At 39.3% G+C, this 14,516-nt stretch overlaps 1 protein-coding gene and 1 pseudogene across 8 annotated transcripts in view; one reads left to right on the forward strand and one right to left on the reverse strand.

The window, feature by feature from the left end:
* Window positions 1–14,516, reverse strand: part of OPCML (opioid binding protein/cell adhesion molecule like) — a 1,160,427-nt gene that overhangs the window by 107,366 nt on the left and 1,038,545 nt on the right. For all 8 annotated transcript variants that reach the window (XM_023185901.2, XM_023185899.2, XM_023185900.2 and 5 more), the window contains one exon: window positions 12,725–12,850. In XM_023185901.2, coding sequence (XP_023041669.1) covers window positions 12,725–12,850 — 126 coding nt within the window. The remainder of the gene's footprint in view (window positions 1–12,724; window positions 12,851–14,516) is intronic.
* On the forward strand, window positions 9,478–9,566 carry LOC111522123 (annotated as a pseudogene).

Here is a 14,516-nt window from a genome sequence, read left to right on the forward strand (position 1 = left end):
CTAGTTTGATTGCACTGTGGTCTGAGAGACAGTTTGTTATAATTTCTGTTCTTTTACATTTGCTGAGGAGTGCTTTACTTCCAACTATGTGGTCAATTTTGGAATAAGTGTGATGTGGTGCTGAGAAGAATGTATATTCTGTTGCTTTGGGGTGGAGAGATCTGTAGATGTCTATTAGCTCCACTTGGTGCAGAGTTGAGTTCAATTCCTGGATATCCTTGTTAACTTTCTGTCTCTTTGATCAACAATTCCTTTGTTGACAGTGGGGTGTTAAAGTCTCCCATTATTATTGTATGGGAGTCTAAGTCTCTTTGTAAGTCTCTAAGGACTTGCTTTATGAATCTGGGTGCTCCTGTATTGGGTGCATATATATTTAGGATAGTTAGCTCTTCCTGATGAATTGATCCCTTTACCATTATGTAATGGCCTTCTTTGTCTCTTTTGATCTTTGATGGTTTAAAGTCTGTTTTATCAGAGACTAGGATTGCAACCCCTGCTTTTTTTTTTGTTCTCCATTTGCTTGGTAGATCTTCCTCCATCCCTTTATTTTGAGCCTATGTGTTTCTCTGCATGTGAGATGGGTGTCTTGAATACAGCAAACTGATGGGTCTTGACTCTTTATCCAATTTGCCAGTCTGTGTCTTTTAATTGGACCATTTAGTTCATTTACATTGAAGGTTAATATTGTTATGTGTGAACTTGATCCTGTCATTATGATATTAGCTGGTTATTTTGCTCGCTAGTTGATGCAGTTTCTTCCTAGCATCAATGGACTCTACATTTTGACATGTTTTTGCAATGGCTGGTACCTGTTGTTCCTTTCCATGTTTAGTGCTTCCTTCAGGATCTCTTGTAGGGCAGGCCTGGTGGTGACAAAATCTCTAAGCATTTGCTTGTCTGTAAAGGATTTTATTTCTCCTTCACTTATGAAACTTAGTTCGGCTGAATATGAAATTCTGGGTTGAAAATTATTTTCTTTAAGAATGTTGAATATTGGCCCCCACTCTCTTCTGGCTTGGAGAGTTTCTGCCGAGAGATCTGCTGTTAGTCTGATGGGCTTCCCTTTGTGTGTAACCTGACTTTTCTCTCTGGCTGCCCTTAACATTTTTTCCTTCATTTCAACTTTGGTGAATCTGATAATTATGTGTCTTGGAGTTGCTCTTCTCGAGGAGTATCTTTGTGGCGTTCTCTGTATTTCCTGAATTTGAATGTTGGCCTGCCTTACTAGGTTGGGGAAGTTCTCCTGGATGATATCCTGAAGAGTGTTTTCCAACTTGGTTCCATTTTCCGCTCACTTTCAGTCACACCAATCAGATGTAGATTTGGTGTTTTCACATAATCCCATATTTCTTGGAGGCTTTGTTCCTTTCTTTTTACTCTTTTTTCTCTACACTTCTCTTCTCGCTTCACTTCATTCATTTGATCTTCAATCACTGATACTCTTTCTTCCAGTTGACCAAGTCAGTTACTGAAGCTTGTGCATTTGTCACATAGTTCTCATGTTATGGTTTTCATCTCTATCAGTTCTTTTAAGGACTTCTCTACCTTGGTTATTCTAGTTAACCATTTATCAAATCTTTTTTCAAGGTTTTTAATTTCTTTGCGCTGGTTACATAGTTCCTCCTTTAGCTCTGAGAAGTTTGATTGACTGAAGCCTTCTTCTCTCGACTCATCAAAGTCATTCTCCATCCAGCTTTGTTCCATTGCTGGCGATGAGCTGCGTTCCTTTGGAGGTAGAGATGCGCTCTGAATTTTTGAATCTCCAGCTTTTCTGCACTGCTGTTTTCCCATCTTTGTGGTTTTATCTGCCTTTGGTCTTTGATGGTGGTGATGTACTGATGGGGTTTTGGTGTGGGTGTCCTTTCTATTTGTTAGTTTTCCTTCTAACAGTTGGACCCTCAGCTGTAGGTCTGTTGGAGTTTGCTTGAGGTCTACTCCAGACCCTGTTTGCCTGGGTATCAGCAGTGGAGGCTGCAGAAGATAGAATATTGCTGAACAGCAAGTGTTGCTGTCTGATTCTTGCTCTGGAAGCTTCGTCTCAGGGGTGTACCCTGCCGTGTGAGGTTGAGGTGTCGGTCTGCACCTAGTGGGGGATGTCTCCCAGATAGGCTACTCAGGGGTCAGGGACCCACTTGAGCAGGCAGTCTGTCCGTTCTCAGATCTCAACCTCTGTGCTGGGAGATCCACTGCTGTCTTCAAAGCTGTCAGACAGGGGCATTTACCTCTGCCGAGATTTCTGCTGCTTTTTGTTTAGCTATGCCCTGTCTCCACAGGAGGAGTCTACAGAAGCAGGCAGGCCTCCTTGAGCTGTGGTGGGCTCCACCCATTTCAAGCTTCCCAGTGGCTTTGTTTACCTACTTAAGCCTCAGCAATGGTGGGCACCCCTCCCTCAGCCTCATTGCCTCCTTGCAGTTAGATCTCAGACTGCTGTGCTAGCAATGAGGGAGGCTCTGTGGGTGTGGGACCCTCTGGGCCAGGTGTGCGATATAATCTCCTGGTGTGTTGTTTGCTAAGGCCCTTGGTAAAGTGCAGTATTAGGGTGGGAGTTGCCCGATTTTCCAGGTGTTGTGTGTCTCAATTTCCTTTGGCTAGGAAAAGGAATTCCCTTCTCCCTTGTGCTTCCCAGGTGAGGCGATGCCTTGCCCTGCTTCAGCTCTCACTGGTCAGGCTGCACCCGCGGACCAGCGCCAACTGTCCAACACGCCCCAGTGAGATGAACCTGGTACCTCAGTTGAAAATGCAGAAATCGCCCATCTTCTGTGTTGCTCATGCTGGGAGCTGGAGGCTGGAGCTGTTCCTATTTGGCCATCTTGGGCGCGCCCTCGACATGGCTTTACAACAGACGGTAGGCAGCATTTCCAGTTCTAATTTTACATTTGAGTTAGTTGGGTTTTTCACTTGATATGATATAAGTAATATCCATTCTCATATTTATTCCCTAAAATGCCCAGTGAAGAAGCTAAGCATCATTTCCACACAAGCCTAATTTCCAGCTGTCCTATTTCTGACATGCATAGTTTCTCAATTCAGTGTGAGGAGTATTAAGTAGAAAGTATGGTCACCTATCAAGAACCACAGCTTAAAGACATCATAATTGTTTGTTGTAAGACGTGTTATTTCATCTGGGACTTTAGAAAGAAAACCCCAGGGAATTACTACTTATTTCTTAGTGAGGGTTTTCCACCTTGGGGAGGGAAGGTGGAGGTCATTGTGAAGTATTATGAATCTATATTTCTGAGTCTTCCAGGGTTAGGTTAGCACTCTGGAGTCTGGGTCAGGGCCATCAGCTTCACAGTGATGCTTGCTGAAGGCATCCCTCTGCTAGGATAGCTTGCTCTGCCCTCCTCCTGCTTGCACAAAAGAACTTCAGCCTCCCAAGGAAGAGATTTTCAGGAATTTATGACTCAATCAACTCACCCAAAAGGAGCATAAATGGGATTAGTTTTAATATTGTTAAGTTGCAAAAATACAGGCATATGTGCATGCCAAAGCAAAAATGTACGCAAGCAAAGGGGGAAAACATATGGGTACCCATATGGCGAAAAGCGCATTGCTAGACCTTCACACACTTCTCATTTACAACAAGAACCAAAGTTAGTGAACATAAATTTGCTTTGCAAAAATGTGAGAGGAACAGCTTGTTTGCCCATAACTGTTCCACTGAGCAAGATATGTATAACCTTGATTTCTCATCTCAGACACCTCTTTCTCACACTCTAGGGATTAATTAGGCTCTAAACATGACTTCAGATTAGAAACAAGGCTCCTATCTGCCTTGGAGAGAGACAAAGAAGTAGTAGCAAGACTGGATGATGCAGCAGGTCAACTAATAGGCAATTCCTATTAGTGGCTAGAACTGTTACCTGGGATGGCTTAGAAGAGAAATGAGGTTGGTAGGTCTCAGCAGGTTTATTTTAATTGAAGCAGAGGAACAACAGGGACCTACAGCAGACAATGGCATGAATGTGGTTTTGATTTGGAGGCTGTGCTTTTGTTAGAACAATACTGGGTGGAAGCTAGAAAGCAACTAGACATAGGAAGGTAGGTGTGGACATAGGAAAGGCAAGGCAAGAGTATGGGTGATGCTCAAAGCTAGTGAGCACCCTTGGGTTCCCCAGAAAACAAGCAGAATTTGATTCAAAATATCATTTTACATTATACCTGTTCCAACCTCAAGCTATGGAAGCCATCTTTGTATAATATAAAGAGCTCCAGACTTGAAAATCAGGAACTAGCTTCTTTTCATAAAGCTACTATTTTAGTTAGCTGTGACTCATTTGTCATTACTTAACCTTTCCATCTGTTTCCCTCCCTGTGAAATAGGCAAACTATTCTTTCTCTGACCTATTTTAGGGAACTGCTATAAACTCACTTGAGATGATTCATGTGAAAATATTTTAGAAACAACAAATTCTTATATAAGTGTATATAGGAATAGGTTGTTAATGGAATACTAGAGACTCATTTTCCTTGTATTTCTATTTTTTGATTGTTTCATTTGAAATAATTTTCGATTCACAGGAAGCTACAAAATGGTAGAGATAGGTACCCAGCACTATCACCCAGCTCCCCCAATAGTGGCATCTTATGTAACTAAATATATATATGTGTGTGTGTGTATGCATATAGTATTATATATACAGTTTTATTTATAAAGTTGTATGTGACACATTTTCTTTATCCAGTCTATCATTGAAGGGCATTTGGGTTTGTTCCAAGTCCTTGCTATTGTAAATAGTGCTGCAATAAACATACATGTGGATGTGTCTTTATAGCAGAATGATTTACAATCCTTTGGGTATATAACAAATACCATTACCCAGTAATGAGATTGCTGGGTCAAATGGTATTCCTGGTTTTAGATCCTTGAAGAATCGCCATAATCTTCAACAATGGTTGAACTAATTTACTCTCCCACCAACAGTGTAAAAGCGTTCCTATTTCTCCACAACCATTCATTGTTTCCTGAATTTTTAATAATTGCCATTCTGACTGGCATGAGATGGTATCTCATTGTGGTTTTGATTTGCATTTCTCTAATGATCTGTAATGATGAGCTTTTTTTCATGTTTGTTGGCCACATAAATGTCTTCTTTTCAGAAGTGTCTGTTCATATCCTTTGCCCATTTTTTGATAGGACTGTTTGTTTTTTATTTTGTAATTTATTTGTTTATTTGTAAGTTATTATTTTGTAAAACTAATTTGTTTAAGTTCCTTGTAGATTCTGGATATTTGATCTTTGTCAGATGGGTAGATTGCAAATATTTTCTCCCATTCTGTAGGTTGCCTGTTCACTCTGATGCTGGTTTATTTTGCTGTGCAGAAGCTCTTTAGTTTAATTAGATCCCCTTTGTCAATTTTGGCTTTTGTTGCCATTGCTTTTGGTGTTTTAGTACACCACGGAATACCATGCAGTCATAAGAAAGAATGAGATCATGTCCTTTGCCAGAACATGGATGAAGCTGGAAGCCATCATTCTCAGCAAACTAACACAGGAACAGAAAACCAAACACCGCATGTTCTCTGGACACAGGGAGGAGAACAACACACACTGGGGCCTGCCGGGGTGTGGCGGGGAAGGGGAGGGAGAGCATTAGGGCAAATACCTAATGCATGCTGGGCTTAAAGCCTAGATGATGGATTGATAGCTGCAGCAAACCACCATGGCACATGTATACCTATGTAACAAACCTGCCCATCCTGCACATGTATTCAAGAACTTAAAGTAAAACAAAAATTAAAATTAAAAATAAAGTTATGAATGATTGCACTGTGGAGTTTACTTGGATTTCACTAGTTTTTGCATGTACTTATTTTTATGTCTTTGTGTACAGTTCGACAACATTCAGTCACACATACAGAGTCATATAGGTACCATAACAATCAAGATACAGTACAGCTCCATCAACCCGAGGCAACTCCCTTCTGCTTCCCTTTCCTTTTGCTACTCTCACCACTGGCAACTGCTGGCCTGTTGTGCATATTTACAATTTTGACAACTCAAGAATGTTATAAAAGTGGAATCATACAATATGCAAACTTTTAAGACCAACTCTTTTTATTCATCACAATGTCTTTCAGGTCCATCCAAGTTGTCAAATGGAACAATAGTTCATTCCTTTGTTTTGCTGTGTAGTATTTCATGGTGAGATTGTACCACAGTTTAACCATATACCCAATGAAGGACATTTGGCTTTTTGCCTATCACAAATAAAACTGCTGTATCATCCCCAATCTACACTCAGGCCAAAGAAATGAATCAAAGACCTCAGAACTGTCAAGGAATAAGAGACAAAGACAAGAGGTAATAAAATAGTAAAAATTATCACTTTTCTCCCAAGGCTGCTCGCACATTCAATGAGTTAAAACACAAAAAATGCACAAAACGGGGCTGGGCATACAGTATGCACTCATCATAATACCATCATAACCAGCACCCAGGCTATCTGTATGCTACATGGATTCAAAGAATGCATTCAAATGCAAATATGGCACAACTACAGTTTAGAAATAACTGTTGAGTTAGTGTTCAACACTATTACCTGCTTTCCATTCATTTTCTCTTTTGATACCCAAAATAAACTGATAAAGTTGTTCCCATTTTGCAGTAAAGGGTTTTGAGGATCAGTGAGATAAATAAACATTCGTTAAGTCACTCTGTGTGTTAACAACTCAGCCCCAGTCCCATGCTAAACATGGGTGTTAGCCCATGTTCTGCCAATGGGCTAACACCACCATCCAACAGCCTATCCAATGGGCTAACATCACCATCCAACAGCCTATCCAATACCTATACTCAAGTGTGGGTCAATGCATCTTTTATTTCGAGTGCTAAGAACTTGGTGATTTCTTCTAAGACTTTCTCTTTAGGAATTTCTAGCATGAAAAATGAACGCTGTAGCAGAAACAGTCGTGAATCAGTACTTTTTTTTTCTTAGACAGAGTTTTGCTCTTGTCACCCAGGTTGCAGTTCAATGGCCCAATCTCAGCTGACTGCAATTTCTGCCTCCTGGGTTCAAGAGCTATCTAGAACAAAGCCAAACATCATTTCCCCCAGACAGAAGTCATCAGTGCCATTGATCACATTCCTAAAAGCTAATGCCTTTCACTCAGAGAAGGCCCTTTCCCACCATTACGTCTTATTTAGGACTAATCAACTTAGTTGTATAGATTCTTGCTCAAGACAAATTAGAAGCAGATCATCAGAAGAAACATGGCTGCTAAAAGACAGGTGCACTGACTTTAGGAAGAACTGACAAGTCTGATTGAAAGGAAGAAAGAAAAACTACAGGAACTATTTTTAAAAGACACAAGATTTTAAACAGTATTGATGGTATTTAAGGGTCGTATTCCTAGTCATCGCAGTCCCCAAATGCCAAGATACAAACAATCTATACGTATAATCTTGATGTTACAATATAAAGATGAAGCTAAATGGAATTCACAAGACAAAAATAAACAGAATAGAACATAATTCATGTTTTAAATGCTTTCAGTACAAATAACTTGAGTAAATGCATTAAAGAGTCAGCTTTGGTTACCTGGAAAATCCACTTATATGAAATAACTTGCTCCCTGAGATATTACTGTATCTGAGTAGACTATGAGCAACTCACTCATGGGTGAAGTGTTGTCATCTTAAAATCTCAGGGGAGGGGAGACAGGAGGGAAGACTTTGTTATTTTTTCCCAAACATCTGGCCTTTCCAAATACGTCATGGCAGCGGAGCCAGGTGTGCGAGGCATCGCAGTGGATTACTATGGCATTGCAAGAGGGGATGACTACCCTCCTTAGAACACAACAGGCTCTAGGGTCTTCTTCTGCCACTCCCATCCCTGCAACTTTTTCACATCACTCATGTGCCTAGAAGAGCCTGCCAGTGATGCTGGCCCAGCTTCCCTTCTCTTGTCCTTCAGGAATGGGAAAGGAAATAATTCTGGAAGCCCAGCTGATTCACAGTGTATTCCAATCTACTTTGCTTGCCTGTTTCGGGATCTGACTTTTTCCTTTGGAAAATTTTTTGAGGCAGCAGCCTGTGTTATACAGAATAATAATTCCATCATTATTCTACTTCCTGGGCCATGGGTGACTACGTACATATTCCATATACGTAAAGGCTGCTACACAAGTGCCATACCCTCTAGCAGATCTATATAAATACTTTTAGTTAGCCATTGCCTGCTATTGAAAAAATTAAGTATAGATTTTTATATCTAAAGATTAAGAATGAATACACAGTCAAAAGCTCAGCAGTTTGCACAGAAACAGCAAAACCCCAAAGGGACGTTTGCATAGTGTTTTTCGTTATGTTCACAATATTTATTCATGATCCTGGTAACATCCAGCTTTCCTCAAAAGTGAGGCACGTGTCCTCAGAAAATGCCCAGGTTCTGGAAACCTGGTACACTTTCAATACTGCCAAGGAGACGAGAGGTCGACAGGGCTCCCGCAGCTTACTCAGTCTAGAGAGTAGAAAAGCTGGGAAGTCTTCAGATCCACCTTTGGAAACTTGGGGATGTTTCAAAACTTTTGCCCTACTTTGGTAAGAAGGATATGTCTTTGGTTTGTTTGTTTTTGTGAAACAAATACACCTGAAAAGAAAAGTTACTTCAAAGGGGCTCCCCAGAAACGTCAATGATGGGAGTATTTACACCACCAACATGAGCAAAGGCTACCCAGGCTCCTCTCACTCCCTTGCCTCCTCCCACTCCAATCACTTTAATCACTTACCAGCGCAGTTTCACCACCTGAAACCTTCACTCTTCAACCATTATCATCTTAGGTAGAGATTGCATTTCTGTATTTTGAGCTGTATTCTTTCCTTCATTATATCTGTCTACTTTTTATATTTCAGAGATTCCTCATAGCTTTGGATCCATCAAAGCTTATTATTATTTTTCTCTAATGCAATAATGCATTTATTTATTCATTTATTTTTACCTCTTTTCTACAATTGTAAGGGGTCAACAGCATGTACTCATATTGCCATCTTAAACTGTAAGTGTGATTGTTACTATTTTTAATTTTAATAATCTGCTTATTAATGAAGGCTGATTTACTCGTCCCTGTTTATAGATCCCCAAATTCAAATCATATATTTGAAATATTGCATTAGCTAACTCCTCCACCACAATCCTACTGGAATTTCAAAGAAAATATCATTGCAACCTTTATTTTTTATTCTTCCATGCTAAATCAATCAACAAATTTTTCTAAAAAATGCTGTTTGATGTTCCAGTTTTATTGGATGTACTTCTAATCTTTTAAAACAACTCCCTGCAAGTCAGAAGGAGCATCCTTCTAAAAATAAATATTGGTAGCCACCCTGCAGATGCAAATTTTAAACTTACAAATACTTCATATTCCAGAGCTTTTCTTTTTTTTTTTATTATACTGTAAGTTCTGGGGAACATGTGCAGAACGTGTGGTTTTGTTACACAGGTATACACGTGCTATGATGGTGTGCTGCACCCATCAACCTGTCACCTACATTAGGTATAAAATTGAAATGTTACAGAGAAGATTAGCATGGCCCCTGTGCTTTTCAAACCGGGAAACAGTTTTTTGGAGTTCAAATGCTTAAATATCATTGAGAGAGGGAAGCGGAAAGACAACAGTGAAAATGAAAGACAGCAAAGTTAAGGCCAAGCCTATGAGAAAACAAAGGCAACTTCCAAGTAGAGCACAGCCTGTGAGATTTAAAGAAGGGAGGGGTCATTTAAATTTAGGATTTTCCAGTGAGGCTAAATTGCAGCTATTACGTTCTACAAAAGATCGCGAATATGAATGAATCACCCTTATTTTAAAAGGGAAATCTTACCAGTGTACCATTAAAAAGAATTGCTTCAGAACATTTACATAAAGTCAAAATGCCTTTTAAATGATTTCCAAGCTTAGAGAACTGTATGTTTAGGATCAAATAACTACATTCTGGGATTTCAAGCATTTATAAAGACGTTTGATTTTACCACATATATACAAGTTGATCTGATGGTTAGACACAGTTTTGTATATAATATAAATCCAAAATTATCTCTAACTTTAGACAAAATTATCATGGAACCCATGCCTTTGGGAACATTATTGCTGTGTTTATATTAAGTTTGAGTTTTGCGATATCCCTTACATATACTTTAATACTCTCATTAATTTTACTTTACGATATAGAGTCATTCTAGGTTTTAATAGCTGAGGTCTTTATACCAAGAGTATTAGGCTAATTTATTAGCATTATCTTTCTCTATAACAAGGCAGGAGCAAAAATATGTGTTCTCAGTCCACAAAGAGAAAAGCAGCAAAAGCTTGAATGATACTCCTAGTAGATCCAGTCTCTTATTTGATAAGTGCAATGAAATAATTACTGTTTAGGAAAAAAATTCAGATCATTATTGTCTACATTTCTGTATATTTATATTTCAAATTTAATTGAAATCTAATTACCAACAATAAAATACACTTACTTTTTACAGTTTTATTAGTTTTGACTAATTTTGACACCAACATAACCTTCAAGATACAGAACTTTTCCAACATCCCCCAAAATTTCTTGTGGCCCTTTGCAGTCACTTCTCCCCAAATCCCTACCCTAAGTAACCACTGACTTGACTTCTGCCATTCCAGATTAGTTTTGCCTGTTATAGGATTTCATGCAAACAAATTCATACAGCATGTGTTTTTTAATTTTTAGCTTATCTTCCTCAGCACGCCATTTTTAAGATACATCCATTTTGTTCTGTGCATCAGTGGTTTGTTCCTTTTAATTGCTCAGCAGCAATCTGTTGTTAGAATATTCCACAATTAATCTATTTGCCTGTCAATGGTTATTTGGGTTATTCATAGTTTACAGCTATTATTAATGAAACTGCTAAAAACATTTGTGTACAATATACATTTGTGAGCATATGCTTTCATTTATCTTGAATAAATGCCTAGAAGTGGAATTGCTGGTGCGTATGCTAAGTGTATGTTTAACTTTAAAACAAAAAATGTGAAACTGTTTCCCATTGTGCTTATATGTTTTTACAGTTGCAGAGTTAATATATAAAGCTTCAGCTGATATATGCATCCTCACCAACACTCGATATTATCAGCCTTTTAAATTTTAGTCTTCCTAGGGATTATACAATGGTATCTCATTTTGGTTTAATTTTTATTTATACGATTAAGATGTTAGTCATATTTTTGTGTACTTATTTGCCATTCACATACTATATCTTCTTTTGGAATTGTCCAAATTTTTTGTTCACTTTGAGGTGGAGTGTCAGAATTGTGTTGGAAGAATTCTTCATATGCACTAGATGTAAATTTTTTGTCAAATATATGCACAGTAAATGTTTTTATCCAATCTGTGACTCCACTGAAGGTTTTTAATTTTGATGAAGGCTGTGATGAGTTAAGTTACAACCCTATAAAAATGATACCTTGAATTCCTAACCCCTGATACCTCAGAATGTGACCTTATTTAGAAATAGGGTCTTTACAGAGGTAATCAAGTTAAAATGAAGTTACTGGTGTGGACCCTGATATATTATGGCTTATATCCTTAAAAGGAACAACTTGGACACAGATGCATCTAGGAAGAAGGCCATATGAAGATGAAGGCAGAGATCAGGGTAATAGATTTACAAGTCAAGCAACGCCAGTGATTACCAGCAAACCAGCAGCATCTAGGGGAAGGACATGGAATGAATTCTCCCTCAAGCTCTTGAAAGGAACCAACCCTGCTGATGCCTTGATCTCAGAAATGTGAGGAAATACATTTCTGTTATTTAAATCACACAGTTTTGGGTATTTCGGTATTAACATGAATTTATCACTTTTGTTCTGTCATGGTTAGGGCTTTTCTTGTCCTGGCAAATCTCTTTCTCAATATTACTAAGATTTACTCTTACACTTTCTTGTAGATCCATATTACTTTTGAATGTTACGTAGGCATACTCCACACATTTTTTCCATTTACTTGGTTTCATGTTTGAATTTTTAATGCCTGAGGAAGCTCTTGCTTCTTGTATAATTCCTAGAATTAATCACAGCTTTTAGTGGCAGTGTAAATATTTCAAGTGGCTCTGTGCCCATCTCTTCAAGTTTGGCTTGGGGCAAGTTTTATTTCCAAAAGGACAAGCCCCAGTGTCCTTCTGGTTCCTTTGCTATTAAGTGGGAAATGGTTTTAACCGATGTTTTCATACCAATTATTGACTGCTCAGCACAGTCATGCCCAAATGCACTTAACCATTTCCATCATCCTTCTTCCACTCAAGGTGAACTATTTATGGACAGGTCAGACATGTGTGGCTCTGGATAAATGTCCTAAAAGTGCTGAAGCAAGGAGAGCCTTTTTCTCCTGGACACACAACAATGCCAAACTTCTCCATGGCCACACTAATACCCTTGTGCTCTACTTCCAGGAAGAACAAACCACCAAGTGACCTACCTCTACTTTCAGAAATTCACATCTTCATTGGAAGTTATTCTTACATCCTTTGTTCTTCATGGTTTGGAAAACAGAAGCCATCTAAGGCCATAAAAATGACTGAGACCATAATTTAGCAAATTTCCTCATGAATCCTTCTTTTGAAATGAAAAAGCCAGCAATTGGTGCATATTGCCTGCTTGATTTTATATGACCGACTACAAAACGTTTTCTGATTCCTGAAGCTCTGTTGTGCATAAGAGCCAAGACTTTAACATACTACCTCTGAAAAGGTCCTCCAGGTCAGCATCTTACCCTTGACTGACAGGTGTCTCCACGTCACAGTTGGCTCTGGTCTGCCAATAGCAAGACACAGCAGGGTCACGCTGCTTCCCTCGTTCACAGTGATGTCTGAGGAGATATTCATGATCTGAGGAGGAACTGGAAGGAAACAGGATAGAAGAAATACCTGAGAATAATTCTTTGCACTTAAAAGGAGGTGTTAGCCTACAAATTTTTGTATAGCATGTTTTTATAATAAATATTGTTCACAATAATAAATTCCAAGTTGCTTGATTCACCAGGGATAGGGCCATAAACGTTTCCCTTGTACTTATGGTAGAAAGAGCTCTATATTATACCTTGGCGATAGCAGGAGGCAGATGTGGGAACACTGGTGGGAAGCAGAGGACCTGAGAGAGGGTGTGACTGTTGATTAAAAGGCGAGATCAAAAATATTCACAAAGCCTTCCAAGAGCTCCTGTTTATCCCCATGTTTATTGTGTTTAGTGGAATCAGTGGCATAAGCTGATAACCATGAGGGACCACTGTCCTCAGCCTCAAGCCTTCCCCAATATTGCACTCAAAATGCTGATAAGGCTGAGTTAGTTACTATTTTCCGAGCATTGCAGACCCTTTTAAAATCTTTGACCTTGAACAGGTTGTTCCATCCTGGAATTATTTTGTTTCTCACTTATTTTAACCTGAAAATCCCTCACCATCCCTTAAAACACATCCTTTAAAACTCAGTGTAATTCTCTGACTCTCTTGATAGAGTTAGAAAATCCTGGATCCAACCAGCAATGCATGTGTGTCCTTACTGCTACTGCAACCATGAGATTGTACTCCAAATTGTATTTTTTAAGTGGCATCATAGCCTAGTGGTTAGGAGCAGGGTTCTGGATTCAGATAGACCAATGTTTCAATCAGCTTAATTCTTCACCTGCTACATGACCGTTAGCAAGGTGACCTGCCTTTGTCCCTTTGAGCTTTATTTTTCTCACTCATGAAATGTGGATGCTAGTAGTAGCTAAACTCACAACACAGTGAGTTTAGGTGAAATAATGGCTTAGCAGAGTGACTGATAAAAAGTAAGCACTCAATAAATGTTAGCTCCTAAGATGACGATGACGGCGATCATGATGATGTCAGGAAAAACATATTTCACAAACAACAGTTTTCCTTTCATGAGCCAGGACCATGCCCATGTACCCATAGCACTACAAAGCCTAAAATGACACCTGGTCTTACTCTCTCACCTCCAGGCCTTGATTCTCTTCAACTCAAAGGTCAGTATTGGAAAACGCCTAGATTCCTTCTCACCTCTTATTTATCACCACCACTGTCCTGGTTGTTTCTCACCAGTTTTCACAGAGATAATTGCAGTAGCCTCCCACCAGGACCTTCCACCTGACCTCTTTCCATTTTGGGGTCCCACCAATCTATTCCCTACACAGAGCCAGAGCAATCTTTCCAAGTAATCATGGAATCAAACTGCTTTCCTCCTTACTCCTTTACCCCAGAATGGCCTACCACATTTAACAAACAAACCCTTGTGCATGACCTGAGCTCTCTGGAGTTGAACCCCCAAACCCACCAACAAACCTCATCTCAGGCCCCGTTTCCTCTAACAAAGCACATGGCACACACTGGCCCCTTATCTTCTCCTGAATGTTTTAAAAGCATCAGCCCTCCCATAATTTTTCTTTTCCTTGACTGTCTTTTCTTGATTCCCTACCAACAGATATGACTCATCTTTCAAAGGGTACCCCAACATCCTCTCTCCTCTGCCATTTGCCCTAACCTCTCCCCACATCCTGAAAGCAGA

This window comes from Piliocolobus tephrosceles, chromosome 13 (assembly GCF_002776525.5).
Source record: "Piliocolobus tephrosceles isolate RC106 chromosome 13, ASM277652v3, whole genome shotgun sequence".
Classification (NCBI taxonomy): domain Eukaryota; kingdom Metazoa; phylum Chordata; class Mammalia; order Primates; family Cercopithecidae; genus Piliocolobus; species Piliocolobus tephrosceles.